The sequence below is a fragment of the Archocentrus centrarchus genome, chromosome 16 (assembly GCF_007364275.1).
Source record: "Archocentrus centrarchus isolate MPI-CPG fArcCen1 chromosome 16, fArcCen1, whole genome shotgun sequence".
NCBI lineage: Eukaryota > Metazoa > Chordata > Actinopteri > Cichliformes > Cichlidae > Archocentrus > Archocentrus centrarchus.
This window is the reverse complement of record NC_044361.1, coordinates 34,418,203-34,433,990: the sequence shown is the minus strand read 5'-3', so window position 1 is coordinate 34,433,990 and position 15,788 is coordinate 34,418,203. Positions and strand designations below refer to the sequence as shown.

Genomic DNA, 15,788 nt, shown 5'->3' with positions numbered 1-15,788 from the left:
ACAGGTGAAACAGGAAGTGAGTGGAAGCTGAATTTTCTCAACAGGAGAAGATGATACAGGGATTATGAAACACGAGTCTCACCTTTTACCTGCGGGAATAATTCAAAGCTTCGTGTGAGCTGAGGGGAAACAGATTTCCGTCTGCTGCTTGATCTCTACGAAAACACCTAAAACTCTAATTCCTGTTGCACAGGTGTTTTTAACAGCATGAGAAGGTGGGGCGTGTTTGACGTCAGTCAACCTCTCGAGGGGAAAGCGCTGCAGGGACCGCTGGCCGCCACAGGAGGTGCTGCTCAGACACAGTGAGCTGCAGCGCATCAGGTACCGCAGAAGAAGAATGAGCAGCAGCAGCAGTAGGCAGCAGCAGAAGCAGCAGCGGCGATAGCCGGACACAATCAATGGACTTAAAACCGGATTTCACGCACTGAGCCGTCAGCAGGTAAGAACGGCTCACCTGGGAACACCCAGACACGTCAACACATCGGGTGGGTTTACCTGTGACCGCGCTGCTGCTAATGTTAACTTAGCAAGGAGCTTTAACAGCGGGTGCGCGCAGTCAGCAACAGTTGGCCTGCTAATGCTGAGCTATGCATGAAGCTAACGGGCCGCTGCACGGTCACGTGACTAATGGCTCCGTGAGGGTCAGGTGACTAACGGTTCCGTGACAGCAGATGACTAACGATTAAAGCAGGTGACGGTCAGGTGACTAATAACTCTGTGATGGTTAGAGTAATTGAAGCTGCGAGTGAGGACCCAAAAAAAAAAAGGTGGACAGAAACGTCACAATGCTAGACTAACAGTTGGCTTCTGGTCATGATGACCTCTGATCCCCTGGCGGTCTGACAGTGATAGGTGAAGGTGGCGCTCCAAAATTGTGTTGGTGTGTGTGGGGGAGTGTGATGATTTACCTGCTGGATCACCATGGTAACTGATGCTGATCACCTAACCTGAGACCTTGCCTGCACATCCAGGTATCCTCTCTATCAGGCTCCTCCTACCATGATGTCATCACTCATATCAGGTGGTTATCAAACCGATCAGGCAGAGCTCATCAATCACACACACTCATACACTCTTTGACACACACACACTGTTGTGTGAGTTTAATCTCTTGACATTTTTCTGTTCTTATAGTTTTATCTTCTCTGTAAAATCAGCTGCTCTGCTAACCGTACACCTGTCCATGTTTCTGATTGATCACATGGTGCAGACTCTGGCTCTCATGTGAACGGCTCATTGCTGTATTGACAAATCCTGGTTAGAGGTGATGCAAGGATACAAGAGATGACTAAAAGATGTCCTGGAGTCATAGTTTAGATTCCACATATTTGGAGGAGCCACCAGATCCCCCCCCCCCCCCCCCCCTTTAGTTGGACAGAGTGGAACCCTCCTCAAATTTAATCCAGATTAAAGCTTCACACCTGCTGTGAGGTGTGAGATTGTGGGCAGTCTCTCTGATCAATAACTGATTTATTACTCTGGCTAAACTTAAGAGAGGTTTATAGAAGGAAAAGAGAGACCTGCTCTGGTGGCCTCTACCCTGCCTCTGCTACAGTCAGATTTAATCAGTACGTCTGAGAAAGTGCCAGCTGATTTCATCAATCCACCAGTAAACAGCTGATGAGTAATCAGTGTCTGTGTCTGCAGGAAAATCTCCTTTGTTCCAAGCCACACCCATCAGGATCTCACTGTGACGTCAGCGTGACAGGAAACATGCTGATGGCGTTCTCTCTCCTCAGCTGCCATGTGAACGAGCTGCACGCTTCCTTTGGCAGGCGGATGTAGATGTAGAGAGAAAATAGTTCCTCCAGGATACTGCTCGCAGACAGGTTTGTAGTGTTTTTTGTTTTTTCTTATTGATAAGTAGAGCTGGGGCTGATGGATTAAATTTCTGATCAAAATTCCTTAAGTATAAAAAAGTTGAGAATATTTAATTTATGTACTCACAGACTTTTGGAGAAAAAATTAAAAACAGATCCCCACATGCTGTCTGACAGGTGAAAACATCTAATCTGTGATCTTCTCAGAGGAACTGGAGGTCAGGTCACCTGTCAGAGCTCAGTATCAACCTGACCCCTGACCTCTCTCTCGCTCTCTTTCAGTGGAGGAGGGCGGAGCTTCCCGGCAGCCATGATGGAGGATGCCGAGCCGGATCTTTCCCCCGCCCCCTCGAATCAGAACAGCCCCTCCCCCTCCATCTCCATCTCCTCCTCCCCCTCACTGTCTCTTCCCTCCACACCATCCTCCTGCGGCCCCCCCCAGGCCACCACCCCTCCCCTATGCGTTATCAACGAGGGCGTGGCCGAGCTCAGCCTGGTGATCGACGCAGAGGTGGCCCAGCGGGCGTGTCAGGAGGTGCTGCAGAAGGTGAAGCTGCGACAGGTGGAGGCCGACAGTGGCCCTCCGCAGAACGAGGCGGCGCCAGACGCGCAGCCCTCTGACCCTGAGGGCCCAGCGTCTAGCTCAGTGAAGAGCGCACGGCGGCGGCAGAGACACAATCCCTCCAAACAGTCGTGGCTGCTGCGCCTGTTCGAGTCGAAGCTCTTTGACGTCTCCATGGCGATCTCCTACTTGCACAACTCGAAGGAGCCCGGCGTGCAGGCGTACATCGGAAACCGCCTGTTCAGCTTCCCGCACGAGGAGGTGGACTTCTACCTGCCGCAGTTGCTCAACATGTACATCCACATGGACGAGGACGTCGGCGACGCCATCAAACCCTATGTGGTGAGTGTGGCCCCGAGGGCGCCAGGCGTTACAGGGTCGTCTACTGGTAGATGGTAAAAGTGTCGTCTGGTTTTTGAGGTTCTATCAGAGCATTTCCTGCTGAATCAGATGACCTCTCAGAATAGTCCTCCTTTATAATAAACTGGGCCTCAGATCATCCTCTATCTGAAACAAGCTGTTTAGCTAAATGGACTAGTTCTGCTTGCAAGATCTGCCAGACATGACAGGCTTTAAAAAAATAAAAGGACTAGTTCTTATATAGCGCTTTTCTACTCTGTCTGAGCACTCAAAGCACTTATACAACATGTTTACATTTACCCATTCATACAAGCACTTCCATGTGCAACTAAGCTAAGTGCTTACTGTCTAACATTCACACACATTCACACTCCGCTTGCGTTGGAGAGCAACTTGGGGTTCAGTATCTTGCGCAAGGATACTTTGGCACGCAGCCCGAAGCAGCCAGGAGTCGAACTGCCGACCTTCCAATCAGTAGGTGCTCTACCGCCTGAGCTACAGCCACCCCAATTCAAGCCAACGTTCTTCTAATTGGCTGCCTGTCACAAACAGCAGGTGGGTGGGGCTTCCCGTGAGCCTGGGAAATCCAATTTCATTAAAAATAAATTTAGAAATTAAAATTTCTTAAATTTTTACTTCAGAAAGTTTTTTCCTATTTTTTCAAGTCAGTCTAAGTGACTATACTTTATTACTTTAAGAAAAGTATGTCTGTGGCCTGATAAATTCAGCATTTTAATATTCATATCATATCAGTGAGCCACATTCTAGTAAAATAAATACACATTTACTGTTTACTGTTGTTTAGGAAGTTTGAATTTGCAAGATAAATCAGCCTGGATTTCTCATCTCCTGTCAGCCCAGATTTCCAGCTGCTTTGTAAACATGTCCTGAGCAGCTCTGTGGATCTACCTGCAGACCGATGAAGTGTGCATGCCCACCGATCGATAAACGCAGACAGCTGGGTAGAGGTTACTGACCCTTGGTGAGAATGGGGCTGATGCCACGACGGCACATCCCCTTGTCCCGGCTTGACATTTTTTTCATAGTGAAAATGTTATTTTTAACGTCAGAATAAGTATTCTGCATTTCCGTCCTACATCAAAAAACTTGAGCACAAAGTATTTTTGGGGGAATTTCATAATTCTTACATCTGTATTTTTAGGTTAATGGGAACCCTGAACAAAAAAGGAGAGTCAGTCAGAGAAGCTCTTAAATCTGTTTATATTTGAAATGAGTGGTGGTTTGTGAAATGGTCCATAAAGACTCAGGTGACTGTGATCGTGTGACGAATCTGAGGTGAAACTTTGTGTTTGGTCTGAACACATTGTCACAGCTTCAGAGTCTGAGCAGGAAATGAAGCTGCAGCTGTCTCAGGGTTTAAAGGTCAATTAACTGACTGACTCTCCGGTTTCCTGCCTGTCACCTGCAGGTGCACCGCTGCAGGCAGAGCATCTCCTTCAGCCTGCAGTGTGCCTGGCTGCTCGGCGCCTACTCCTCTGACATGCACATCTCCACCCAGCGCCACTCTCGAGGAACCAAACTGAGGAAACTCATCCTGTCCGATGAACTGAAACCTGCCGGGCCGCGAGTCCGCAGGGATCCCCTCGCTCTGACGCCGTTCTGTCCCGTGGCGTCCTCCACGGCCGGCCCCGGGCCCTTGGGAGGAGATCACGGTCTGTCACCATCAAAGAGGACGCATCAGCGCTCCAAGTCAGATGCTACGGTCAGCATCAGCCTGAGCAGCAACCTGAAGAGGACGGCAAGCAACCCGAAAGTGGAAAGCAGCCAAGACGAGGTAAGAGCCTACCCTTAGAGGGCGCTGTTTAATCGCCGAGGATGTTTAACGGGTATTTTTATCAGGTTTTGAAGTAAAGTGAACACTGGTGGACAGGAGCATCAGGTGATCACGCTCTGCTCAAGAATGAGAGTATCTGCAGGTCAGTGCTGATCCTTAAATCTCTGCAGCTGAAGGTGAGACGAGGTTCGTTCGTCCAAACACAGATTTCTGCCTTTAAAGGCATCGTTTCATCAGCTCGTGACTGCAGCAGCATTACAGTGATCGGAGCCTCCACTGAAACAGGAAGTGCTCACAGAGGGTCATTTTTTATTTTTTTTTGAAAAAGGCCCCTTTGTTTCAGTCATCGTGTACGCAGCGAATCAGTCAGTGAATTAACAACCAGGGTCTGAACGCAGCTGAGGACGAACATCCATCCATCCAAACATATCAGTAAACGATGAGAATGACGTTCTCGTGAACAGTCAGTGGAAATGTGGCGGCTTTTTGACTCAAATTAATCCAGGCTCCAGATGGGCATACACAGAGCAGCAGTCTGTTCTTACAGCCTTCTTATCAGGCCAGTGTTTACTCCTGGTTCAGAAAAAGCTGCAGATGCAAAGAAATCACATTAACATTCAAGGACGAGTCTCTGACCCGGATTTAAACCACAGCAGCTGAGTACAGCTCTGAATAAAACCAGCGAGCAGCAAATGGCTCATTAAAACCACTTAAAATCTGAAATGAAAATCAAACAAGGGCCTAAAATGTCTGAGATTTCACATCAGAATGCTTTGGGTATTAAATCTGCAGATGATGTGTGTTTAAAACTCGAGGGAAATGAAGGCCAACAGACCAACCTGGTAGCGTAAAAGCACGGGTCTGTATAGGTGTTGATTTGAGTCTCCTCCCACTTTGTTTTACCAGAACTTCAGGGCTCATCACACCAGGTTACCCGGTGTGATCCAGGTAGCCCCAGACGTTTAATGTCCATCAGCTGAGGTTAATATGGAACACAGGCTGGTTCTAAAAGCTGGAATTTAATGCATCATCTCCACTCTGAGTCATAATTTGTATTTTTTGAGGAAGTCTTAAAGAGCTTCGATGCTGATGGTTAAAATGGTGCAGGAACCTGCAGGACAGGTGAGGTTAGAGCAAGCACACCTGTAGGTGAGTGAGTGTCTCAGCCTGCCTCTGACTCACCGTCCTCTGACCCTCAGGACTGCAGCTCCAGCTCTGACAGTCTGGAGTTTGATTCTCGTCCCGTAAGTTCGGCCACTTCCTGTTCTGACCTCCGGGGTGCATTGTGGGAAATGAATTGTGTGGTCTCCTGGTTGTGGTTGTGGTTCAGGTTCAGTCTCAGTCCACAGACGTGTGCTCAGAGGGGATGGAACGCACGAGCTTCACGTCTGTGGACCCCTCCTCCTGTAATTCAATCAGGATCTGATCGCCCTCGTGATTCCTCTCAGTCTGTGTGTCAGGTTTGATCCACACACACAATTAATACTCTGATATCTGCTCATTGGAGATTGTATGTAGGTGTATGCTGATGATGAATTTCTGTATTTTCTGGAAAACTTCAGCACCAAACTTCATTCAGATCTCTGTGACTTGCTGCTCAAACAGTTTTAGAATAGATGAAAGCAGCAGAGGAACGTTAAGAAGAACCTCTGATACTAAAGCCTCAAACCTTACACTGCAAAATGGCTGTTAAATATCAGCCATTTTAGCTCCAAAACCTGACACACAAACATCAAACCTTGCCTTGTCTCTCTCTCTCGCTCTGTCTGAACTCACCTGATGTGACCAGCAGGGCCCTAAGCTCCGCCTCCTCCACCGTCTGACTGTGCATCTCTGTCTCGCCTCCAGCCGGTGCGTCTGGCTCCTCAGAGAGAGTTCATCAAGTCTCTGATGGGCATCGGGAAGCGTCTGGCCACGCTGCCTACCAAAGAGCAGAAGACCCAACGTCTCATCTCCGAGCTGTCGCTGCTCAACCACAAGCTGCCGGCCCGCGTGTGGCTGCCTACCGCCGCCTTCGACCACCATGTGGTCCGAGTACCGCACTCTCAGGCCGTGGTGCTTAACTCCAAAGACAAGGTGAGAGTTTACGGCTCGTTGTAAGCCTCGACCTGATGGGAGGCTGAACGCAGTCAGAAAGTTTACTGAGGAGGTTTGTAGCCTCCTGCAGTGAGAAAGAATGTCTGTCCAATAATGTCCTAGTGTTATCGATGACCTCAGCAGTCATGTGACCTGTGTCCACCCCTCAGGCTCCATACCTGATCTACGTGGAGGTTCTGGAGTGTGAGAACTTTGAGACGTCCAGCGTTCCAATCCGGATCCCGGAGAACCGGATCAGGAGCACGCGCTCTGTGGAGAACCTTCCGGACTGCGGCATGACGCCGGAGCAGCGAGCCGGCAGCTTCTCAGTCGTCCCGAACTACGACAATGATGATGAAGCGTGGTCCGTGGACGACATCGGAGAGCTGCAGGTGGAGGTGAGGACACGCATACGGGATGTGATGTCATTAAGCAGTAATAAAGTGGTTAAAAACGTGAAGTCTTTTGAATAAATTAAGATGTTTGAAGAACAGGCTAGAGGCTGGAGAAGCTCCTCTGATGAAGTCACTGTAAGAGTTCACATTTTGGAGGGAAGTGGAGCTGAAAGAACAGGAAGCTGTGAAGGGCTCCTCTTCCGTTTACACCTCATCTGCCGCTGTCTGGTTCAGTAAAACGTTTGAACCCTCCGGCGTGTCTGTAACCGGCGAGGTCTCACACATTGAATATTAAAATGAAAGGTTTATTTATTTTCCATGCGGATATTCTCAGTCCTGAGAGGTTAGAGTCCTGAGAGTTAAAGTGGGTGTGAAACATTACATGTATTCAGTTCAGTTTTATTTACATATAACAACAAGTCGCCTCAAGGTGCTTTACATTATAAGGTAAAGACCGTCCAATAATTACAGAGAAAACCCACCACTCAGACTGCCTCAGCAATCACTTGGGCACAGCGGGAAGGAAAAACTCCCTTTTAACAGGAAGAAACCTCCAGGCTCAGGGAGGGGCAGCCGTCTGCCTTTATCGGTTGGGGGTGAGGAAAGGGAGACGGGACAAAAGACATGCTGTGGAAGAAAGCCGGAGCTTAATAATGCAGAGTTAACAAAGTTAAAAGAGGTGAGTGAAGAAGAAACACCCAGCAGTCCAGGCCTATTGCAGCATAACTGAGGGAGGGTTCAGGGTCAAAAAGCAGCCTGAGGGGTCACTTTGTGCTGCCCATGGCTGCGGCAGTAAGTTAATGTTAAACCAAGGATATACTGTCTACTTTGTTGGCTAGCTACACTGAAACAGGAGAATCCACCTGTTAGCCGTAATGTTTGCAGAGCACTTTATGAATGAGAACTGTAGGGTTTCATGTGTGAGGCTGCAGCAGCTCAGAGTCTCTTTAGATGTCACAAAGCTGCTGATTCACTGAAGAGGCTCAGCAACAGTTTGGGACTGAAAGCTGTGGACAGGTCGAACTGTGGCAGCTGTGTTTGTAAGAGTTTCACTTTCAGGAGGAGGATATTTAAATGAGTCACACAAACGTGAATTACAAAGTCTGCAGCACACTGTTCACTGCAAACTGCCTGAAATCCAACGCTGAAAAATCCTGTCATGTGCCTGTCGTTGCTGTGAGCGCTGCTCCTAGGAAAGTTTACATTTAGGAGGGGGAGGGGTTATCAGGTGTTATAAGAACAAATGTGTAACTGGCTCGAGCACGGAGCTTAAACTCTGTCCTGAATCTCTTCACCCAGGCTGAGTGTTACTTCCTGCTCGTCAGTAATGCTGATTTTATTGAGATGGCAGAAATGAGCTGAGCTGCTTTTCCTCAGCAGTGCACAGAGAGCAGCTTCTCTGCTGAATCTGAGCAAATCACAGTGAAAATGCAGCTGTTCCTGAATCCCTGTTAGCGGCTCATTGCTGTAGTGTGCTGTGAAAAATAAAAAAGCAACCGTGTGCAGTACCACAGGAACTGGGACGGCTCATGATGGTGGTAAATAATGTTCATCGTACTGTCAGCACACAGAGTGCAGTTTGAAATCATGCAGCTTTGGATAAATCCTGAGCTCCACTGTGAGTTTAACCTGCTGCAGGATTCAGGGGGATGGTCCTTCACTATGAATAATGGTACTGCGTTTTTTCCTCTCCTTTCATAAAGGGTGGTCCCAGTGTCTCCTCTGCTAAAGGAGGCAGTAAAGGAAGCACTGAAGCTCCTTTTCTTAGTGTTTGGAGACCTGGAACAGCTGATTATGGAGCCATTCAGATGCTTCCAGGTCTGCTCTGAGTGAGGACCCTTCCTCAGAGAAACAGGACACGGCTGTAGTAAAGGAAGGCAAAGTCCTACTTCATAAAGCAGACAGAATAATAATTTGTCCCTTCAGCGTTGACCTCCACAAAAGCTTCATCATCCACAGCTGGAAACGCTCTGACTGTCCCTCCTCTTCCTCCAGCTTCCAGAGACTCACACCAACAGCTGTGACAACATCAGCCAGTTCTCAGTGGACAGCATCACCAGCCTGGAGAGCAAGGAGCCCGTGTTCATCGCCGCCGGAGACATCAGGTCAGAGTACACGCAGAGTACAGTATCAGTACTGCTAGAGGTACCTGGGCAGAAGCTGTGTGGAAGCTCAGGGGCTCCTGCAGACCCATGGTTCCTCCACGGCTGATTTAAGGCCAGGGTTTAGTAGATCAGGAGTGCCATCACTTATTTCTGCAGGTAGATCTCAGTGTTGTTTGGCAGTGATCTGGCCAAGGTTGTGTCTTGGCTGTCTCCGCCTACACACAGGAACATCACCTCTGCAAGTTTATACAAGAAATATTTGAAGAGTTCAGATGCAAAACCCTCTAGATCTGCCTCACCACTTTTCTTTTAAAAAAGCATTTTTATCAGCCTCCGATGTTAAAGTTCTGTAATTTCATTTTACAGGCAATGATGAGGTTATTATTTACAGAACAAACTGGATTTACACTTTTGGAAAAAAAAGCCAGTCATTTCTCTACTTTTTAACAAATACATTTTTGTTTCTCTAAAGCCGTCTGAATCCACTCCGGAGTTAGAGTCAAAATCACCTTTGATGGAACTGGAAACACTGAAAGTGGTGAAAGGACAGAGAATAAATGAGAAATTCTCTGTTTCTGAGGATCATTCTCTTCAGGCTGTTCTCTGCTCAGTGTGAATAAAGGCCAAAGGCCCAAATATCAGACTATGATAAGAAGATTTCTACATAGGTTCACACAGTACAACCACAGTGGCACAAAATGGCAGCTTATTTACTTCAACAGTAACAGAATAACAGATGGGACGCCGCAGGGGGTCATGATGATGAAGGGATGCTGCGGGGGGGCTGCAACCGATGCAAACAGCCCTCCCGTTTCCCCCCTGTGAGTGGACCGAGCGACAGACCCTCAGCTGCCAGTAACAATCCGTCTGCAGGTTCATCTACAGAAACCTTTAACTTCCTCTCGATGGTGGCGTTTGAGCCGTGAACTCTACACAGAGCTTTTGCTGGCAGAGGGAAGTGGTGCTTAGAGGCTTTTGACAACACACTGATATTTCAGACAGAGACGTATTTAATGCGATGTGTGGAAAGGATTCCATAAATATTGTTATCTAATTTCTGATGGTGGTCGCATTCAACAGCTTTTGCACCTGAACTCTTCATTTGTTCCCCTTGTTTTTACCTGCATCATTAATGCAGGTTAAAAACTGCCAGAAGGGGGCGGTATTGATGAAGCTCCGGGTACCTGTCTCTAGATGAAAAACGCGTTAAGGACCAGACGGTGGATTGATGAAAGGTGTGTGTGTGTGTGTGTGTGTGTGTGTGTGTGTGTGTGTGTGTGTGTGTGTGTGTGTGTGTGTTTTTCAGGCGGCGTCTGTCTGAGCAGCTCGCTCAAGCCCCCACCACCTTCAAACGGGACCCCGAGGACCCGTCTGCCGTGGCCCTGAAGGAGCCGTGGGAGGAGAAAGTCAGGTAGGTGTCTCCTCAGGTTTTACCGAGATCATATGGTGGCATCACTGAGCGTGTGCAGCATGCTCTGATGATGATGATGATGATGACTGTTGCTGTGCGTCTCCTGCAGGAGGATCAGGGAGGGCTCTCCTTATGGCCACCTCCCCAACTGGAGGCTCCTGTCTGTCATTGTGAAGTGTGGAGATGACTTGCGGCAGGAGCTACTCGCCTTTCAGGTGCTGCAGCAGCTCCAGGTAACGCCACAACATCACACGTCACAGCATCCAGGAAAAGCGGCTCTTCCTGTGACCTCACATCTGCTCTGTCTTCTTCTTCTCTGTCGTCCTTTCTTGTCGTCTCCTCTCTTTGCCGCGTTGTGCCGATGATCTAAAATGGCCACCTGGCGTGTGCAGTCGATCTGGGAGCAGGAGCGCGTGCCGCTCTGGATCAAGCCGTACAAGATCCTGGTGCTGTCGGCAGACAGCGGGATGATCGAGCCCGTGGTAAACGCCGTGTCGCTGCACCAGGTGAAGAAGCAGAGTCAGCTGTCTCTGCTTGACTACTTCCTGCAGGAGCACGGCACGCCCACCACCGAGGCCTTCCTGACGGCGCAGAGGAACTTTGTGCAGAGCTGTGCCGGCTACAGCCTCATCTGCTACCTGCTGCAGGTCAAAGACAGGTGAGTGCTATTGTTGCGCCTGCAGATGGCATCTGACCAGCACACTAAATATGCTCCTCCCTCCTCGCAGGCACAACGGGAACATCCTGCTCGACGCCGAGGGCCACATCATCCACATCGACTTCGGCTTCATCCTGTCCAGCTCGCCCAGAAATCTCGGCTTTGAGACATCCGCCTTCAAGCTCACTGCCGAGTTTGTGGATGTGAGTTCAGCTTAGGGCGGGGTCTCCTGTCAGAGGAGGCGCAGCTCTCTTACAGTGTGATGACTCTGTGTGGTCTGTCAGGTGATGTGGCATGCGTTTAACTTAGTCTTGTCTGACAGGTGATGGGCGGGCCAGATGGCGACATGTTTAACTACTACAAGATGCTGATGCTTCAGGGTCTGATCGCAGCCAGGAAGCACATGGACCGCGTGCTGCAGATCGTGGAGATCATGCAGCAAGGTGAGTCACCACAGCTGCTCCTGGTGGTCGTTTCCCATCCTGCAGCACTAACTGCCCCACCTCTGTGCCCCCTCCCAGGCTCCCAGCTGCCCTGCTTCCACGGCTCGAGCACCATGCGCAGCCTAAAGGAACGTTTCCACATGAGCCTGACGGAAGAGCAGCTGCAGCTGCTCATCGATCAGCTGGTGGACGGATCCATGAGGTCGCTCACCACCAAACTATACGACGGCTTCCAGTACCTCACCAACGGCATCATGTGACCCAACCCACAGACTGAGGAGCTTTTATGACTCCACCCACTCCTCCTTTATTTTATTCCAGTTTTTTTTTGTTGTCTCGTCTTTTCTTTAAAAGAGTTCTCAGTTTTCTCTTCATCTCACTAAGTTTCTCCTCTTCCTCTTTAATTTTCTTTTTTGTTCTTCCATATGTGGGCAGAAATCCCTGATTGGCTGCTCCCCCGAACTCTAAGCCAGTGAGAGAGCAGCCCACTTTTAGTTTTGACCTGTGAACTGTGAGCAGAGAGTTTAATGGACCAGACGCCATTTCCTGTTTTACCTGTGAAGCAGTTTCTTTGAGCCAATTAAAACCAGCTGGTGTTCACCTGCAGCTCTGCCTCCTCTAATCTGATCACATGGTTTTCAGCACCTGATTATTTATTTGGTTTCTGGATGACATCATCCCATCATACATTTCCTTATATGGCCATCTGCCTCAGACAGGATGGAGGTTTTAAGATCAAAGCAGGAAGTTCTCCAGATTTTAAAAATAAAAGCTTCAGATTTTATTTGAGAATGTTTTCTTTTCTGACTGAGTAAAAGTAAAAGGTGGTTTGAGAACACATATTTCCAGAGCATCACTCACAGGTTTTTTTTTTTTTTGTTTGTTTTTTTTTTTAAACTTTATTATTTATTTTGATGTAGAAAAATAACATACAACCAAACAAACAAGAGGGCTAGGGCAGGTACCAGGCGATCACATTATTCATCATATTTTACAGGCACATTACTATTCTATATATACACTAGGAACAGGTTACAAATCAACCAGAGGGGCAAAATACTCCCAATTCACACCAGTTAACTATTCCAAGCCTTTGCACGTGTAACAGTGCCATTTTTCCCAGAGTCTCTCTCCTTTCTCCCTTTGAAGACGTATTGAAAAAGTCAGCATCTCCATGTTATGAATCAGGTTTACAATATTCATGAAGAGGTTCAGGGTAGGAGGGCTTAGCTGGAGCCAACATTTAGTAATTGCCTTCTTGCTTGCAATCATAAATATCCTCAGCAAGTATATATCGCTTACACTAAGACCTTCAGGAGATTCTCCAAGGTACATAGTAGTAAAAGAAAAAGCTAAAGTTATACCCAGAGTTTCATAGATTACTTGCTTTATGGCGTTCCAGAACATCTTCAACTTCGGACAGGCCCAAAAGACATGAAAGCAGTCCGCACAGACCTCCCCACACTCCCTCCAGCACGCAGCTTGTGAGCCACCTATTCTTGATTTCTGTTTTGGTGTAATAAAAAATCTGATTAAATTCTTCCAGCAAAAATCACGCCATGTTAAAGAGTTTGTGGTGGATAGTGCATTCTTCCAGATTTGTCCCCAGACTTCCTGTAAAATTGTTATGTTTGCTTCTTTTTCCCACCGTTGCCTAATATAATCTGTTGAGTTCCTATTCATAGATGAGAAATTTCTGTAAAGTTTACCAATGATGCCTTTTGTACTCTTGGCAGCATACTCACAGGTTTGATGGGTAGCTGACTCACTCAAACGTTCCTGTGGGGAGGTGATGGTTAACAGGTTCATGAGCTCAAAGGAAACAGATGGTGACCTGAAGGGTCCGAGGTCCAGGTGTAAAGACACGTCCATTCAAACATTCGCAGACTGAAGCTGGAGTTTAAATTAAGAGTCCCACAGAGTCTGTGCAGCCTATCAGACCTTTCCAGTCTGATTAAGACTGATTCAGACATTTAAAAAAAATCACTTTTTTGTCAGCACCGTGACCCCGTCCTCCCTCAGGGAGGTGGGTCTCCACGCAGACTCCAGATAAAACTGAAGAGTAGACTTTGGGGGAAAAGAAACTAAAGTAAAACTTTAGAGGAAACATCCTGAATTTTGGTGATGAGTGGAGTGGTTGTGAGTTCTGATAAAGGGCTGCCGAACACGTCCGAGTGCAGCCGCCACATTCATTTAAATGTTTGCAGTTTGTGGCCTACAAACTAAATGAGGTGCACTCAGAAAAAAAAGATATCTGTAATAATGTGGTTCAAGAGTAAAACTGAGCGCATAATGATGAATCAGGCCTGCAGGTTTCTAACCGAGCAGTGAGCTGCATGAATGAAGGCTGAGCACCGAAGCCATGTTTGAATAATGCAGCTTTAGACTTTATCAAAGGTAGAAATGAAAAGATTGATTTTTAATAACATTTATGGCACGACTGCAGAGTGAAAATCGGGTCACTACTACTTAACATGGAGGTCGCATCTAATGAGGCTGACCCCCAGAGATGCACGGGCTGAGGCTGCCACTCCCAGAACACCGCCGTAACGACCCTTCACTCGCTGCAGCATCAGGATTGGCCACAATCTGGGAGCAGAATCTCACTTCTGTATCACAGTGAAACGGGAAAAGAGAGCCTGAGTGAGCACACACTAGTCCACGCTGACCTGGAGAGCCGCTCTATCCATCCTTTGGGACAGACTCACTGCAGTTCTTTGGCCCAGTGATGCTGCGAGCCGAGCGCGTCCCCACAGTGAAGATCTGGGATGAGTTTTAGTCCTCCATGAGCAGCCATTCATCATGCTGTTTACAGGTTAAAGCACTGCTGCAACACATACACAGCCTTTAGAGATGCACAAAAGCAAACAGCAGCAGCAGCACAGTTTAAATTCATCCTCGATTGTGAAGGTGGGGTTGGTGGGGCTGCAGCTTCTTACCTGTGTCCACACAGGTAAGAAGCCTTTATCCTCAGCTGCTGTCAGGTTACAGCCTGATCTGAACTGTGACATTTGTAGGGTTTTTTTGTTCTCTCTGAGGAGAACAAGGAAATGACTCCTCTGCTGTTTCTGGGATAAACTTGATGCTCCGCACTGACACACATTCATCTTTCATTTTCACACATATAGGTTTAAGTTAGGCTTAGACTCGTTTGTGCTGTGACTGCATCTCTGCACGCCTCCATTTATGGTAGCTTCACTTCAGCAGCTTCAAGGAGCAAACCTGCACACAGCCTGCACACAGCCAGTTCACAGCCTTCACACAACCAGCACACAGCCAGCACACAGCCTGCACACAGCCTGCACACAGCCAGCACACAACCAGCACACAGCCTGCACACAACCTGCACACAACCTGCTGAATGACATTTGCAGACTCAACAGCTGCATGTTTAGTTTCAAACTCCAGTTTCATCATCGTTTTCAGAGGTGGCAGAAGTACTGACATTCTGTACTTCAGTAGAAGTACACATACTTGTGTTAAAAAATACTCTAGTAAAAGTTGAAGTACTGATTCATCTTCTTTACTCAAGTACAGTGAAAAAGTACATGTTTGAAATGTACTCACAGTAAGAAAGTAAACGTAGCTCCTTGGAGGACGTTTGTGCCAGCTATTTTTGTACAAAGTAAACTGACGCTTGTGCTATAATAATGTAATAATAAACTTAGTACATGGTAATAAAAACTTTATTTCAATCTAAATTCTGATGAATGTGCTCAGCTTGAACACAGGTGTGTGGAACATGAGCAGAGAAAATTAAAAAGCTCTCGTGGCTGTTACCCACAGTGTAGAGGGTGACCTCATCAGCTCAACAGGAAACCAGCGCAGTCAGGGGTCACAGAGGGTTCAGCAGGTGGAGGAACCCTAAGATCGGCTGTAGTAGTAGTAGTAGTAGTAGTAGTAGTAGTATAGTACTGTTGTAGATTCTTTGTGTATAGGCTTTACTGTAACTTCACCACAGTACAGCAAGCTTTTTTGTCCTGCACTAAACTGCCTTTGTGTAACCTTGGAATAACACAAAGTTTCACAATATGAAAAACGTAACTTCACATTGTACAGAGATCTAATGTCTTTATCTTTAAATAGCTTCAGCATTGAATACTGGGAATTTAAATAGCTTTACAAAAAATGACGGTCATTATCTTTAAATCTGTTTCCTCTTT

At 47.5% G+C, this 15,788-nt stretch overlaps 1 protein-coding gene across 6 annotated transcripts; it reads left to right on the top strand.

Annotated features, from left to right (window-relative positions):
• Positions 1-302: 302 nt before the first annotated feature.
• Positions 303-12,231, top strand: pi4kb (phosphatidylinositol 4-kinase, catalytic, beta). Of its 6 annotated transcripts, XM_030749866.1 has the most exons (14): positions 304-439; positions 1,648-1,829; positions 2,103-2,724; positions 4,172-4,537; positions 5,737-5,781; positions 6,386-6,613; positions 6,784-7,011; positions 9,004-9,113; positions 10,420-10,524; positions 10,634-10,757; positions 10,917-11,182; positions 11,253-11,385; positions 11,505-11,625; positions 11,704-12,231. In XM_030749866.1, exons 3-14 carry the CDS (start codon positions 2,131-2,133, stop codon positions 11,883-11,885), a joined length of 2,502 nt encoding a protein of 833 aa, XP_030605726.1. In that variant the 5' UTR covers positions 304-439; positions 1,648-1,829; positions 2,103-2,130; the 3' UTR covers positions 11,886-12,231. The 6 variants fall into 6 exon arrangements, with proteins under 6 accessions (XP_030605721.1, XP_030605726.1, XP_030605725.1 ...); XM_030749861.1 differs by having other exon boundaries at positions 303-439; positions 11,505-12,231; XM_030749867.1 differs by lacking the exon at positions 5,737-5,781 and having other exon boundaries at positions 305-439.
• The last annotated feature ends 3,557 nt before the right edge of the window (positions 12,232-15,788 follow it).